This window comes from Rhincodon typus, chromosome 10 (assembly GCF_021869965.1).
Source record: "Rhincodon typus isolate 14 chromosome 10, sRhiTyp1.1, whole genome shotgun sequence".
Taxonomy (NCBI): domain Eukaryota; kingdom Metazoa; phylum Chordata; class Chondrichthyes; order Orectolobiformes; family Rhincodontidae; genus Rhincodon; species Rhincodon typus.
Window position 1 is genome coordinate 38134859 of NC_063341.1, and position 15605 is coordinate 38150463.

At 38.6% G+C, this 15605-nt stretch overlaps 1 protein-coding gene across 1 annotated transcript in view; it reads right to left on the reverse strand.

The window, feature by feature from the left end:
• frem1b (Fras1 related extracellular matrix 1b) overlaps nucleotides 1-15605 on the reverse strand; it is a 188316-nt gene that overhangs the window by 108165 nt on the left and 64546 nt on the right. The window contains exons 11-12 of the mRNA XM_020530931.2: nucleotides 13514-13710; nucleotides 11098-11188 (exon numbers count right to left, since the gene is read on the reverse strand). Of these exons, the coding sequence (XP_020386520.2) occupies nucleotides 11098-11188; nucleotides 13514-13710 (288 nt within the window). The remainder of the gene's footprint in view (nucleotides 1-11097; nucleotides 11189-13513; nucleotides 13711-15605) is intronic.

Below are 15605 nucleotides of genomic sequence, written 5' to 3' on the forward strand. Positions count from 1 at the left end.
GTGGCCTGCTGTGTTCATCCAGCCCTGCACCTTGTTGTCTCGGATTCTCCAGCATCTGCAGTTCCTACTATCTCTGATTCAAGTTAAAAACTTTATTTTGTCTTTGTAAGCACTGCAGGAGAGATATTACTTTTCTATTCTTTCATGAGGAAAGCAAAAGGCGCTAGACAAGGTTCCTGCTTCTGATTATATCCAGAGACATCTGGGGAATGAGTGGTCTTGGGTAGCAGACGATAACAAGATTGGACACAGTTGTGCTGATTTCAACAGTCCAAGAGTCTGCCGATGCTCAATATCTATAAGAAAAAATTGTTCGAAAGTATGTCTAGAAGCTCTCTGATCATTCACAGTGTGTGCCAACTCCTTTAGTAATACGAGTAAGGAGGCATGAAATTTCTCAGGAAATTTAAAAAAAGAGAGGTTGAGCAGATTTTTTTTACAAACGAGGTAAAAAGACTTCTAAATTGCCAGGAAAAAGCATGAAATAGGCAGCATAAATTGGATCAAGGAGACGCTTCTGGAGAAAAAGAGATTGAGACATATGGTGAGAAGGTGGGTATGTAGGTACATCTGCCAAATAGAGAAAGGTTTGTAGGACGTATTGGCCTTCTGTTATTCCTGAATGTTATTACGCTCTTGAAATCCTATCTCTCAATATGTGTAAAAGCTTTTATGGTAATTCTTTCAAGGTAATAATGGGTGTTTTTTTTTTAAAGCTGGAAATTACTTTAAGAAGATTTGTTTTGACCTATGGCAAATAATATGTGTAAATGTATTAAGGTTTGTTGTGTTGAAAGTTTGCCTTTCAGCATTAGGGGATTGATATATTATGGCAGCTACACTTTCAGCTTCATACACCAATGATCTAAGCAAAAATTTCTTTGGAACAGAGATAGAAAATTCTGAAAAAATGTTAGCTGATCAGGAAACAACTATGAAGAAAAAAGAGGTAGCTTTTCTGACATGGACATGTCTTAAAATTTTGAAGAATGGTCTCCAACTAAAATGTGAACTGGTCTGGTCCCTTTACAGATGGTGCCTAACTCGAAAGTGTTACTAACATTTTGTGTTTTGTTTCAGATTGCCAGCATCTGTAGCCTTCCTCGAATTGGTTTGGAGTTCACCCACTGAAGGATAAACGTGATTCCTGGTGCTGGGGAAATTAAGCTTGGAGAGTAGGAAGAGAGATAATCCAGTTTGTGATCATTCTGGGAATCAACTAATCAAGGGAATCAACTAATCAAGGGAACAGCAATTAATGTACATAGTTCTTAATAACCAGGTGATGAAGTGTGTTCTTTGGGTTTGTATGGAATTAAATGCAACAATGCTCTTGGACAAAGAGTGCACTGGATAGGCCAGAGGTTGCCTTTGCATCTTCAAACTGTTTATATAGAATTCAAAATAACTAAACAGCTTGTATTAATTCATTTTCATTGTATATTGGGGGACAGTGAAGGAATAGAATTCATACCTGGAAAGTATGTTAACTGAATGGGAAAACAGTTAATGTTAGGGCCCCGGTAGTGTTGTTGAGCAGAGGGACCTTGGGGTTCAGGTACATAGTTCCTTGAAAGTGGAGTGCAGGTATACAGGGTAGTAAAGAAGGTATTTGGCACACTTGCCACCATTGGTCAGATCACTGAGTATAGGAGTTGGAACCTAATGTTGCGGCTTTACATGACAGTGGTGAGGCCACTTTTGTTGTACTGCATACTATTCTGGTCGCCATTCTATACGAAGGATATTATTAAATTGGAGAGGGTGTAGAAAAGATTTATGAGGATGTTCATTGGACTGGAGGGTTTGAGTTATGAGGAGAGGCTGGATAGGCTGGGCAATTTTTTTTCCTGGAACGTAGGATGTTGAAGGATGACCTTATATAGGTTTATGAAATCAGGAGGGGCATGGATAAGGTGAATAGCCAAGGTCTTTTCCTTTGTGTAGAGGAGTCCAAAGCTAGAGGACATACGTTTAAGGTGAGAAGGTAAAGATTTAAAAGGTACCTGAGGGGCAACTATCTCACAGAGGGTGGTGTGTATATGGAATGAACTGCCAGAGGAAGTGGTAGATGGATGTACAGTTGCAACATTTAAAAGACATTTGGGTAGGTACAGGAATAGGAAGGGTTTATAAAAGGGACTAGTTTAGTTTGGGATACCTGGTTGGCATGTTGGACCACAGGGTCTGTTTCCATCCTATATGACTCTGTGACTTTATGAGAAGCCAAAGATTGGGAAATTTCATTCTGAAATATATCACCAGAAGTAACTTCCCTGAAAGGAACAGGGCTTTTTGGTCTGAGAATAGGACTGTAACTGTTGAAATGAAATCTTATGTCATGGAATTAATACGACTAGTAAATATTAAAGCTCGTAAATATTAATAAGGACACTTCCCTTTCAAATCCGGGGAACTAAATGATAATCATCCATTATTTACATTAGGAGACTGACTACAATGAGAGGGTAGTATTCTAACTGAACGCTGGTTTCAAAGTAATGGCACCACACTGATAGAATTGGGTACAATTCTCCAGCTGAGGCTGAATCAACATTTTATTAAGGTTTGTCGTAATTTCTTTGCTCTTATACTGTATGAAGGAATAATAAAGCTGAGGATTCTTTATGCTTTGTTAACCATTTTTTAACTTCCATAGTCATGTTCAATGCTTTGTACAAATATTATAGATCAACAGGAAGAACAACAGTATTAGTAGGATGACAAGATCAGCACCTGCAAGTTCCCCTTCAAGTTGCACACCATTCTGACTTGGAATTATATTACTATTCCTTCACTGTTACTACGTCAATGTGGAACTCAATCCCTTAGAACACTGTGGTAGTACCAATACCAGATGGGCTTTAGTAGTTCAAGAAGATGGTTTACTACTACCTTCTCAAGGGCAAATAAGGATCAGCATTTAATGTTAGTCTCACAAGCAATGCTCACATTCCTCTTTTTTTAAAGTCACAGGTGCCATTCTTCAGTCAATTGAATTCACATTTGGTATTACTACATGCCTGAGAGCACTGGATGCACGACTCTGGGCCCTGGCATCATTCTGGATTTGGTGCTGAAGACTTCTATTCCATAACTAACTATGCTCCTATTCAAACTGTTCCACTGCAGCTACAACACTGGCATCCAGACCACAATGTAGTTAATTATCCAGAAATGTCCTGTTCACAGAGAGGTAAGGTCCATCCAACCAATTATCACCCCATCAGTCTATTCTCAATCATCAAAAAAGTGATGGAAGGTCTTGCTGACAGTGTTACCAAGTGGCACATAGTCACCAATAACCTGCTCATTGATACTCGCACAGTTTGCCTTTTGCCAAAATCATTCACTTCTGCCTTGACAAAGCATAGATAAAAGGAGCTGAATTCTAGAGGTGAGGGTGACTACCCTTGTCTTCAAGGCTGCATTTGACCTAATGCAGCACAAAGAAGCCTTAGCAAACTTAAGGCTAATGGAAATTGGGGGAAAACTCTCACTGGGAATGCAAGTATATCTTGCACTGTGGAAGAAGACTGTGGCTATTGTTTTATGTGGGTTCCTTCAAACCCAAAGTGATCGAGTACAAATTAGGATACCCACTTTTCCAGTCTAACAAGAAAAGTCTTGTTGAGTAAACAACAGGAATTGTTGAATTACTAATTATCTACAAGTTAAATGAATATGACCTAATTAATAAAGAGACTATTAGGAGCACAGTTACCACAGGTTTGTCTCCTACAAGTTCCTTCATTACTCTGATGAAGTCCTTGTGACATTACAGTGAGTGGTGCTTACTGAAAACATTATGTACCTTGATCTATATACCAGTGGGATTTAAAGCCAGTCATCTCACCCCAGGACATTGTTGCAACAATTCCTTACAATAGTGTTTGAGGCCCACTACATCCAGCCGCTTCATCAATGACCTTCCCTCCAACACAAGGTCAGAATTGCAGATGATTATACCACGATCAGTTCAATTTGCAATTGTTCAGATAATAAAGCTGTCCATATATGCAAGTTTGAGCTGATATGTGGCAAATAATATTCATACCATGCAAATGCCAAACATGAGCATCATTAAGAAAAGAAAGTTTATCCACCTCCCCTTGACATGTAGAGACCCACAAGGTGCACTGTAATAACATAACAGGTCTTTTTTGACAGCAGACCCCTTAATTGTGGTCTTTACTACCTACAAAGACAAGGGCAAAGGCATATGGAAACATCACACAGATATGATTCCCTCTAAGACCCATACTATCCTTTGCATGTGATGCCTAGATCCTATGGATTAGTGAATGATAATAACTTGAACATCATTCAAGACCTGTTAGCTAGCTGTGCCCACACACAGCATGTCACAATTGAAACTGTTGCTATGAAGCCTCATGCAGTGTCACAACAAATGGTTGCACAGTTAGTTTGCACAACTGAGGGCACAACATCCCTATCCAACCCTTAGCTGACGCATAGCTCGTAGGTGTTGTTAATCTAATAGCCATCAGTCTGACTGTAGATGTTGAAACAGACCAATAGGAACAGTGCATTCAAGGACCATTACTCTGCAACATTTGTAGAGCTCTAGGAGAGCTAGATTAGTAGATACTGGGAAATATTAAACAATAACAATCTCACATTTAGTGGTAATGTTGTTTTTGATTGTTGACAAACAGCTGACTCCACAAACTCAGTAAAGGACAATATCTTTCCTGTAAGCTGCAAGAGTAGTCCTGCTAATAATAAGCAGGAACAATCATAGTCATTTCTAAACTATTCAATAATGTATTGGAACTCAATTGGAAAATGTTGAAACTATCTCCTGATGGTAATGGCTTCCTGGTAGTCACATCTCCTCTGCAACAGTCACATCTTCAGATACTTGCCTACTTTAATGCCCACCTTTTGTTATATCATTCATTGAATTATCTTATGGGCCACTACAGCATCTGCACATCTACTTAGGAGTACATTGTAATATGTCTAAGTGATCCATGCAATAAAGTAGTTGCTCCAGAAAGATCTACTGCAACATCCTCTCCCAAGCCAACATCCCCAGGATTGAGCTGCAGTCATTCAAAACCAGTTCTACTGGACAGAATGTGTGGTTAGTAAGTCCACACCTCAACTCTTGAAGCAACTTCTATACTCAGAGCTTCATTATAGCAGGAGACCAATGGAAATAGAAACATATAAAAGTTATGATACAGAAAGAGGTCATTCAGCCCATCACATTTGCACTGGCTTGATAAATTAACCCTCCATTCTCATCGCACTTGCCAACACCTGATCTCTCGCCTTTCAGCCTCAGGTGCTGATCCAGGTTCCTTTTAAATGAGTTCAGGGTTTCCAACTCAACCATCAAATTGGGCTATAAATTCCAGACACCTACTCACATGTCTGTCCTCTAATTTTTCACTTAATTATCTTAAACCTATGCCCTTGATAAATGGCCTCTCCAATATGGCAAACAGGTTTTCCCTGGCTTAGCTCTATTCAAGCTCTTCATCATTTTGTATACTTCAATTAAGTCATATTTCAATTTCCACTGTTTTAAACCACTTTAAACCATCCAATTCTTTTCATCAATTCCACTCATTAACTCCAGAAAAACTCAATTAAGTTAGTAAGACAAGACCTTCTTAACACAACTATGCTGATTATTCCTGATTAATTTTTACTTAAGTCACTGCTAATTCCATCTCTCATAACTGTTTCTAACAATTTGCCCCCAGTAGAAGTGAGACTGATTGGCGTATGCTTTCGGAATTTCCTCAAAGCATCCCTGAAAAGATTAAACATCTGTGCTAACTCAAAGGAGTCCCTATCTTGTGACTGATCAAAATGGAGAATGTTTATTCGCGAAACCTCCAAGTCATTAAGAAATTTTGTAAGAAATACAAAGGAGCAAAATTGAATCTCTAGAGAGTGCGCAGAACCTTCCTAATAATTTCTCTATCAGAATGTTCAAGGACCATCAGCCCTACATGTGCTAATGTCTGCAGATCATGCATTGGGCATAAGCCAACTCAGAACCCATTGAACTGGAATGGGATCAAAGTATCGTTAAACTCGAGAAACTGTCTACAAGCGACAGAACAAAAATTGTTGCTTCAAGACTCTAGAGAATTGCACCACATTTTCTATTAGACCTAAATATTCCTACTCAACCTTATGGGTTTCATTTGAATAGTACTTTTTCACATTTGGGGTTTCCTTTACTTTCGTTGACACCATATATTTTTAGCTTGTTTGTCAGACTACAATCATGTTTGAGCAATAGTTCTCTACTTCCTCAAATATGGTTTCACTTATTTCAATACATATGAAAATATCATAGCATGTCCAAAAAAAAAAATGCTTTATACATAGAACCAATAGCTGAGACAACCTTATCCCTCCATGGGACTTTTCTCATCTTCAGAAAGTGGAAGAAATTGAACTACCATAGATCTTTTTCATAAGGTTTAGCCACCAAACAAATGTTATACAACAATTAAACAAGGAAACAGTAATAACAGGATAAACTTTAATTTTGTTAGCTCATGTAGTAGTATATGGTAAATAATTTACAAATATCCTGTTATATTTCATTGTTGTATATGGAAGGCCTGAATTCATGATTTTTACAAATCTTAATCAATTCTAAAAAACAATTTATTAGATGAAGTTCACTTTTAAAGTTCCAGATTTTTTGATTTGATTTGACTTGATTTATTGCTGTCACAAGATACAGTGAAGAGTCTGGTTTGGCATGCTCTACAGGCAGATCGTGCCATGCAAAGTGCATCAGGGTAGCAGAAGAGAGTACAGAATACAGTGTTACAGCTGCAGAGAAGGTGCAAAGAGAGAGATCAATGTTAACGTTTGAGAGGCCTGTTCAAAAGTCTGATAACTGCAGGGAAGAAGCTGTTCTTGAATCTGTATGTGTATTCAAACTTTTGTATCTTTTGCCCAACGGAAGAGGGTGGAAGAGATTATGACAAGGGTGGGAATGGTCTTTGATGATGTTGGTTGCTTTCCCGAGGCAGCAGGAAGTATAGATGGAGTCAATGGATGGGAGACTGGTTTAAGTGATGGATTGGGCTGTGTTCACGACTCTCTGAAATTTCTTGCGATCTTGGGGAGAGCTGTGATGTTCTCGTATTGAGAAATTACACAGAACAATTGCATTTGTCCCTTACTCACATGTCTTTTCGACAAATAAACAAACTATTTTGTTATATTTAGCTCATTATATTACAATGGCTTTTTGAAGTTGGACATGATTCCTATTTCCTGATACATTATGACAAAATGAGACATCCAGTACCAAAAGATGCTATTTCTCTCTCATCAGCCTGGGTTTTGCTCCAAAGATGGAGGTCTTCCCATCATTTAGAGAACGGGAATTCTGCATCACATTTGAGGGAAAGAACCAATGTAGTTAGATGCCCATCAGACACTTAGCTGGCTAGCTTCGGGCCTCCTTTGAAATTAATGACCCTGAAAGACAGAATCCTACCTGAGAGAGTTGCTGGCCAAGAACAGGCTGGCAGCCTCACCATTGTAGACAGCAGCAATAGGAGCTGCAACTGCTGTCACTAATACGCTGACGTGCAGCCCTAGGATTGATGCTGAATCCCAATGTACAGGTTTGAGAGGACAAGGTAGGCATCATGAGGAGGCTGTCATTGATAATGTACGAAAGAACATGATCAGAGGAAAGCAAACAGCGTGGATTTCAACATCCCAATCCATATGCTGGATCATTTGCCTGTGCCAGAGTTGTTGTGAATTAGACACCTCTCTCACCCATATGACTGCATATAAACCTGGAAGGGAGGCATAGAAAGCTATGTGAGTTTGGGAGATTCCTTGATCCACCTCTAAATTCTCAAGTGCCTTATCATTGAGCATAGTTGTTTTTTCTCCAATGACAGGTGGAATTCCTCCATCAGTTCCTTCCCACTCTAAGCTAATTGGAGACAATTTTCCCAAAGTTGTAAATCTGATGTGATATCCCCAATCAATTCTCCTGACTCACACACCACCATGCGCTACTGCGGCAAGTTTCACTATATCCAGCCAAATTTTCTCCAAAAGTTAAAGGCAATAATTGGAATCCCCTATTCATTTCAATTCCTGTAAGTGCAATTTGAACAATGGATGGTCATAGGACACAGGAGTCATTGGAAATTGACAGAGTACCTGGCATTAATACGAAAGATGCTCTGTTAATGGCGCTTAGACTTTGACTGAGTTATCTATTTTCTATTTTTACGGGGTATACTTAGCAAAATGCACCCTAAGTGGGAATGTACAGTCGAGGTTACCCTTGATCCATCAGAAAAAAAAGGCACTGAATGTGTTTTTTCCTGCTGTTCAGTGCAAAAGTGCAAATATTAGGAATATGCCCTTGGATGAATTCTGCATGCACTGCGCCCAAAGATTGCTCAAACCTGTTGAACAACCCAGTGCAGCTTAGAACCATTTTCAAGAGTAGAAAATCAGGATGTGGTCCCAAGCTGAGCTCCAAACTGTACGCTTCAAATTACAGATGATACAAGTCAGTGAACATCTTCAGTCAACTGCGATTAGTGCCAGAAGCTACAAAACACATTTCTATAGTTGTCAGTGCTCAAAACAATTGGCATCACCTTTTAGACCATCTTTTCTAATCCCCATGAGCTAAGTGGAAACAAATATTTGGAATATCGCTTGTCCTGTAATCTGTGACATATATATTCCAGTGCTTTTATTTCAAATCCAGCTCAATGATTGAGGTAGTTGGAAAAGATCAACAGAGAGCAATGTGATGAATGTGATTGTTCAGCCAGTAGATTTTAATTGGCCTCAAAAGGTCTGCCAAAATGATCCAAAAAAAGTATCCCGAGGCCCTACTCCATTGCCAAAATCTAAAAAGAAGCCAGAGTTTATGCCTTCATTTCCAAATGCTGAATGATCTACATACAAATTCCAGCATTAATTAAGACATATAAACAATCCACAATGGTCACTGTTGGTATTAATTAGTCGATTGTAAAAAAAAAATTCCCTCATAATTCCTATTACTTTTGTAATAGTTTGGTCATTACAATTCTAACATCACATAACTGGTTGCCTTTAAATAACACTAATTCCAGCACCGACTGAAAGGCATCAGGATCTGTTGTACATGCACCATCAGTGCAGATTGTGGCTACTTACACCTGCACGATGCTGACACTTTTCTGGTTGGTGGCAGCAGAATCAACATTATGGAAATCATAATTCCTTCACAGCCTGGCTAGATTGTTATTAGTAGGAATTTTACTCTCTGGGTCATGATTTCGAGCTCCACATTAGGTGAATTTTCAGTTTAATATTTTTAGTTATTATACTTTGTATTTAAAACACTGAACATTGTGAATGAGTAAAGGCCTTTGCAACAGCTGCAAAAACAGTGGCCTTCTTGGAAAGAAGAGAAAAACTTAAGAGTATAAGACATAGCAGCAAGATTAGGCCATTTGGCCCCTCAAGCCTGCCCCATCATTCAATAAGATCATGGCTGTTCCGACTCAGGTCTCAACCCCTCTTTCCTGTCAGCTCATTACAGTCATCCAGCTCCCTGATATTTCAAAAATCCAGCTACCGCTTCTTTAAATATATTCTATGATTTAGTCTCCATAAATCTCTGGGACAGAAAATTCCAGACGTTCACTACACTCTTGGAGAAGGATTTTCTCATTACCTAAGTTTTGAATGAATAATTGTCCCTTTTTCCAATAATTATGTTCCTTAATTTGAGATACTCCACTAATGGAAACATCATCTCAACATCTACCCTGTCAAACCATCTTAGAATCTGTATGTTTCAATAAGATCACCCCTCATTCTTGCAAACTCTAATGAAGAAAGTTCTAATATGTTTGCTGTTCTTGATAAGTCAATTACTTCATCTCAGGAATCAGCCTCATGAATCTCTTTCAAACAGCTTCCAATGCCAGTATATCTTTTTTTCAATTACGGGGACCAAACTGTGCACGGTATTCCAGGTATGGCCTCACCAGCACTCGGTACAGTTGTAACCAGCCATCTCCATTTCAAATCCAACACCCTAGCAATAAAGACTAAAATTTCATTTCTGAAAAAAATGTAATTAACCTATTTTTCTAATCAACCTGTTCAGAGATGTTATTACACACCTCTGGAGCAGGCAGAACTTGAACTTGGATTTCTTGGTCCAGGGATGGGGACATTTACACTGCTTCACAAGAGGGCCCATCCAAAACTTCATTAGTATTTTTTAATTATTTGCTACACCTGGTTTGTTGTGTTTTTTGCACAAGAATACCCAGACCCCTGTGAGCTGCACTATTTTGGAGTCTCTCTCCACTTAAATAATAATCTGCATTTTGATTCTTCCTTGTAAGGAAGTTTCAGCAGACTTATTGAGACCAATTGAAATCTAATGGATGAACTCACATTTTCCTACATTAGAATCCATTCATCTAATGAAGAACATATTCATTTGTAGAAAATAGTTAATGTAAACAAATAATTCAAGATTGAGAATCATCAAAATTCTGGGCTAACTCAGTATTTTGATAGCATCTGCAAAAATTCCTATTAATAAAAGCAATACCACAATGTATTCTAGATGAGAATTTGGTTCATAATGGCAAATGAATCGAACAATTTTGGGAACCGTCAATTCCAACATGATCCTGTCTTCATTGTCTCCGTAATAATAGGCTTCAGTTTGCATCTCAAACTTAATTTGGGCTGTCTGTCTAGTCACAGATGATAAAATCAGTTTTAAGGTAGCAGCTACATTTAAAAGCATTTTAATTTCTGTGACTGACACTGTACGTTCATCAACAGGACGTGCTCCCCCTCTTGTCACTGTACAAATAAATGAGGCAATACAATAAAACACATATATCATAATTCTTTGTCATGCGGAACAGTTAATTTGAAAGACAGGAAATATTAAAATAAAGTGTGTAAAAGGATGCTGTATATGGTGCTAGTGTTCAATTCCAATTGGAAGTTATGTATAATTTTGCATGAATTGTACCAATTTAAAAGGTACTAGTCACTCAATGCAATGCAACATCATATTTAAGGTACCTGTGTAAACGATCTCAACATGGGGACAGAAGGATCCTTCTTCATATTCTTTGCACTGTCTGTGAAAATTATTTTGCCTGCATCGTACATTCTGTATTAAGACAAAAACACTGAATAAGGTTAGCAATGTCTGCATTCTGCATAAACAAGTGCATTTTCTTTAATTTATTTATCATCGGTGCAGCAGAGGCACCTGACCAATTTTCAATTAATCTGGATTTTAGATCAGCCCTTGAAAAATTTTAACATGTACTTCAGACAGTGCAAACTTTGTGCTAAGTCTACTTTTTCACTGTTGACCCATGTGAAATGGAAGCACAAGGATTTCAAGGCATTTATAACATTGATTCAGCAATGCAAAATTTAAGATTTTTATATATGATCCCAACATTGTCCTCCCAACGACTCATCGGATAGCAATGTGTATAAAGTCAACAAAACTACATGTAATGCTTTTGACATTTTACTTTTCATATTTTTATGCATAGTGTTTCCAGCCCAACTAAAGGGGCTGTTTTGGCAACAAGATAAACAAGTGGATATTTCTGTGAATAAATCAAGTGTTGGTGTAATTCATAAACATTTTGGCATGAGTTTTTTGACGTTTTTGAAAGAAGTGACAAGATTGTTAAAGGCAGAGTGGTGGAAGTTGTCTATATGGATTTCAGCAAGACATTCAACAAGGTTCTGCATGGTAGACTGGTTAACAAGGTTAGATCACATGGAATCTGAGATGCTGACCAAAGAGACCTTGGGATGCAGGTTCATATTTCTTTGGAAGTGAAGTTGCAGGTAGACAGAATAATGAAGGCAGCATTTGGCATGCTTGCGTTTATTGGTCAGTGCATTGAGTATAGGAGTTGGGAGGCCATGTTGCAGCTGTACAGGACATTGGTTCGGCCACTTTTTGAATACTGCATGCAATTCTGGTCTCCCTGCTATAGGAAGGATGTTGTGAAACTTGAAAGAGTTCACAGAAGACTTACAAGGATGTTGCTGGATTTGGAGGGTTTGAGCTATAGGGAGAGGCTGATTAGGCTGTGGCTATTTTCCCTGGAGCTTTGGAGGCTGAAGGGTGACCTTGAAGTGGCTTATAAAATCATGAGGGGTAAAATCCCCGGAGTAGGGGAGTCGAAAACTAAAGGGCATAGGGTTAGGGTGAAAGGGGAAAGATTTAAAAGGGACCTGAAGGACAACATTTTCATGCAGAGGGTGGTGCATTGAAGGAATGAGCTGCCGGTGGAAGTGGTGGAGGCTGGTACAATTACAACATTTAAAAGGCATCTGGATGGGTTAATGAATAGGAAGGGTTTGGAGGGATATGGGCCAAATGCTGGCAAATGGGACTAGATTAATTTAGGATATCTGTTCGGCATGGATGAATTGGACAGAAAGGTCTATTTCCATGCTGTATGACTCTAAATTACGGACAAGAAAATATCGTAGGGATATGACTTTTTGATGCAGAAGTACAAGTAGGTACAGATCTAGAAATAATAAACACTACATAGAAACAGGAATAGACCATTTAGCTGCTTGAGCTTATCCTACCATTCAATGAGATCATGGCTGATATGTGGTCTGACTCCACATACCTGTCTTTGTCTCTTATCCCTCAATATCATTGCTGAACAAAAATCTATCTAACAACTGATCTAGCTTCAACTGCCTTTATAGAAGGGAGTTCAAAACCTCTACCACCCTGTGTAGAAGTGCTTTCTAGCACTTCTCCTTAACAATCTGGCACCACATTTTTTACTATGCCACCTAGTTCTAGAATTGCCTGTGAGGAGAAGTTACCTCTATCTACCCTGTCTTTTCCTGTTAATATCTTAATAACTATCAACCTATGTTTCTGCATTGACTAATCACCAGATGAACATCAAACTTGAAGTTAAGAAAGCATCGGTTGCCAAAGATATGGTCATTACGATGTATGTATAAAGGAGTTAATATTATAAATATTTTTAAATACCTGGAGATATTTTACTAATGTTAAAATTCTGGTGGGTGAAGTCCTGGCATGTGGTATTTAAGTATATCTACCAGTATGAGCTCCTCCTTCCTCTATGAGATATTTACACTATTGTATCCTCAAGAAATGTCTGATATGCAGAGGCAATAACAGAAGTTACTGTCTACTGGACAATAAAAAGTAGAAATTGGATTGCAGGCTGTGGATCAGGCCAGGAATATATTTATCATTGGCAGATGTATGAACAAGTGATTCAGGGAAACAAAGAAATTAATAAAACGTTTTGGATACTATTAAGCTCAGAAAAATGTGGTGATGAAATATGAAAGTAGATTAACTATTAGTAAAAATATTTAAGTATATCAGCTTCAAATATATAAAATATATACATATATATAGTACATTTTAACAACATCCAAAAAGCAGCATTAAACAGCCTACCTCTGGTTTGTTGGGAAAAAACAGGGTTTACTGATAATGTACAACAATTCATTCTCTGGGGATTCTGTGTCTGTGAAGCGGAGATGACTTTTAGTGATGTGGTTAATCTCAGTTTCTTTTGTTATCAAATAACGTGTGGTACCATCAACTTCTTTTGGTAGCTGGTCCTTCACTGGCATTATATGAATCATTGTTACCTGAAAAATAAACAACTGAAGGACTGACTTTGCCAAATGACTAAATGATAAAAAGAATTACTTAGTGCATCAAAAGACACAGACACTTGATAGATAAACGGAAGCATTGTTTCTAAAAGGAAGGCATCCATTGTTTCATGTCATTTAAGTGCGTTTCTCATGATTGTAATTTAAATCACATTGCTACATGTTTAAATAAACTGTAGTTTTCACTGCAGTTCAGTACTATTTGAATATGGTAATAGGCTCAATTGCGTGAACAGAAATCCGAGGTAAAGTTGCACAAAGTAGGAAACATTCCATAATTGGTGAATGTTAAAACAGCTATGTGATCTAAGTATTCTTGTAAATTCAAATCATATATTAACAGATCAGAACATTAACAGGTTATAATGAGAATGGTTAGGAAGATTTGGCTTTCTTAAGGTAAGACAATAAGGTCAAATGCCATTGCCATTGTGTTGTCAAGACTTACTAAAACCTTCAGTTTCCTTAAACCATCATGGAAACTATGGTTCTATGATGGTTTAAGGAAACTGACGGTTTCAGTAAGTCTTGACAACAGAATGGCAATGGCTTTTTAAAAAAAAGTCATTCAGGGGATGTGACTTCGCTATCTGGGTCAGCAGTTGTTGCCCCATCCAGAGTTACCATTGAGATGGTGGTGGTGAGTTGCCTTCTTAAGCTGCTGCAGTGTACTTGGTGTAGGTTGGCCCATATACTGTTAAGGGCGGAGTTCCAAGATTCTGGTCCAGTGACAATGAAGGAATGGTGATATATTTTTAAAGTCAGGTCAGTAAGTGGATCGGGAGGGAACCTTGCTGATGTGGTGTTCCCACATATCTGCTGCCTTTGTACTTCTGGATGGTAATGGTCATGGGTTTGGAAGGTATGTCTAAGGTACCTTGGCGAATTTATGCAGTGCATCTTGTGAAACACACTGCTGATTATATATCAGTGGTGAAGAAAGTGAGTGTTTTTAGGTATGGTAATAATTAGGTAGTTGCTTTGTACTGGATGGTGTCAACGATTCTTGAGTGTTGTCGAAGCTGCTCTCATCGAGTAAAATGGGGAGTATGTCATCACACCTGTAGATAGTGGATAGACTTTGGGTAGTCAGGAGGGGCAGTTACATGCTGCGCTCACCTGTTCTGGCAGCCACAATATTTATATGGTGAGTCCGGTTCAGTTTCTGGTCAATGGTAACCCCCAAGATGTTGATAGTGAGGGATTTAGTGCTGGCAATGCTATTGCATATCATGAGGTGATGATTAGATTCTCTATTGTTAAAGATGTTGATTGCCATGCACTTGTGTCGTGCAAATGTTACTTACCACTTGTCAACCCAAGGATGAATACTGCCCAGGTCTTGTGGCATTTGGACATGGACTGTTTCAGAATGAGAGGCCATGAATGTTGTTAAACATTGTGCAATCATCAGCCAATATTCCCACTTCTAACCTTATGATGGAGGTAAGGTCATTGATGACGCAGCTGAAAATAGTTGAGTCTTAGGCCCTACCCTGTGGAACTCCTGCAAAGATGTTCTGGTACTGAGATGACTGACCTCCAACATCCACACCAGCTTCCTGTGAACTATGCATTACACCAACCTGCGGCAAATTGGCCCCTGATTCACATTGATTCCAGTTTTGCTAGGGCTGCTTGATGATACACATTGACAATTGTGGCTTTGATGTCAACAACAGAACCTTCACCTAATCTCTGGAAATTAGCTCTTTTATCCATGTTTGAACTAAGCCTACAATGAGTCAGAAGTTGAAGTTGGTCCCTGATGGAACGTAAATTAAGCCTTAGAACATAGAACATAGAACATAGAACATTACAGCGCAGTACAGGCCCTTCGGCCCTCGATGTTGCGCCGACCTGTGAAA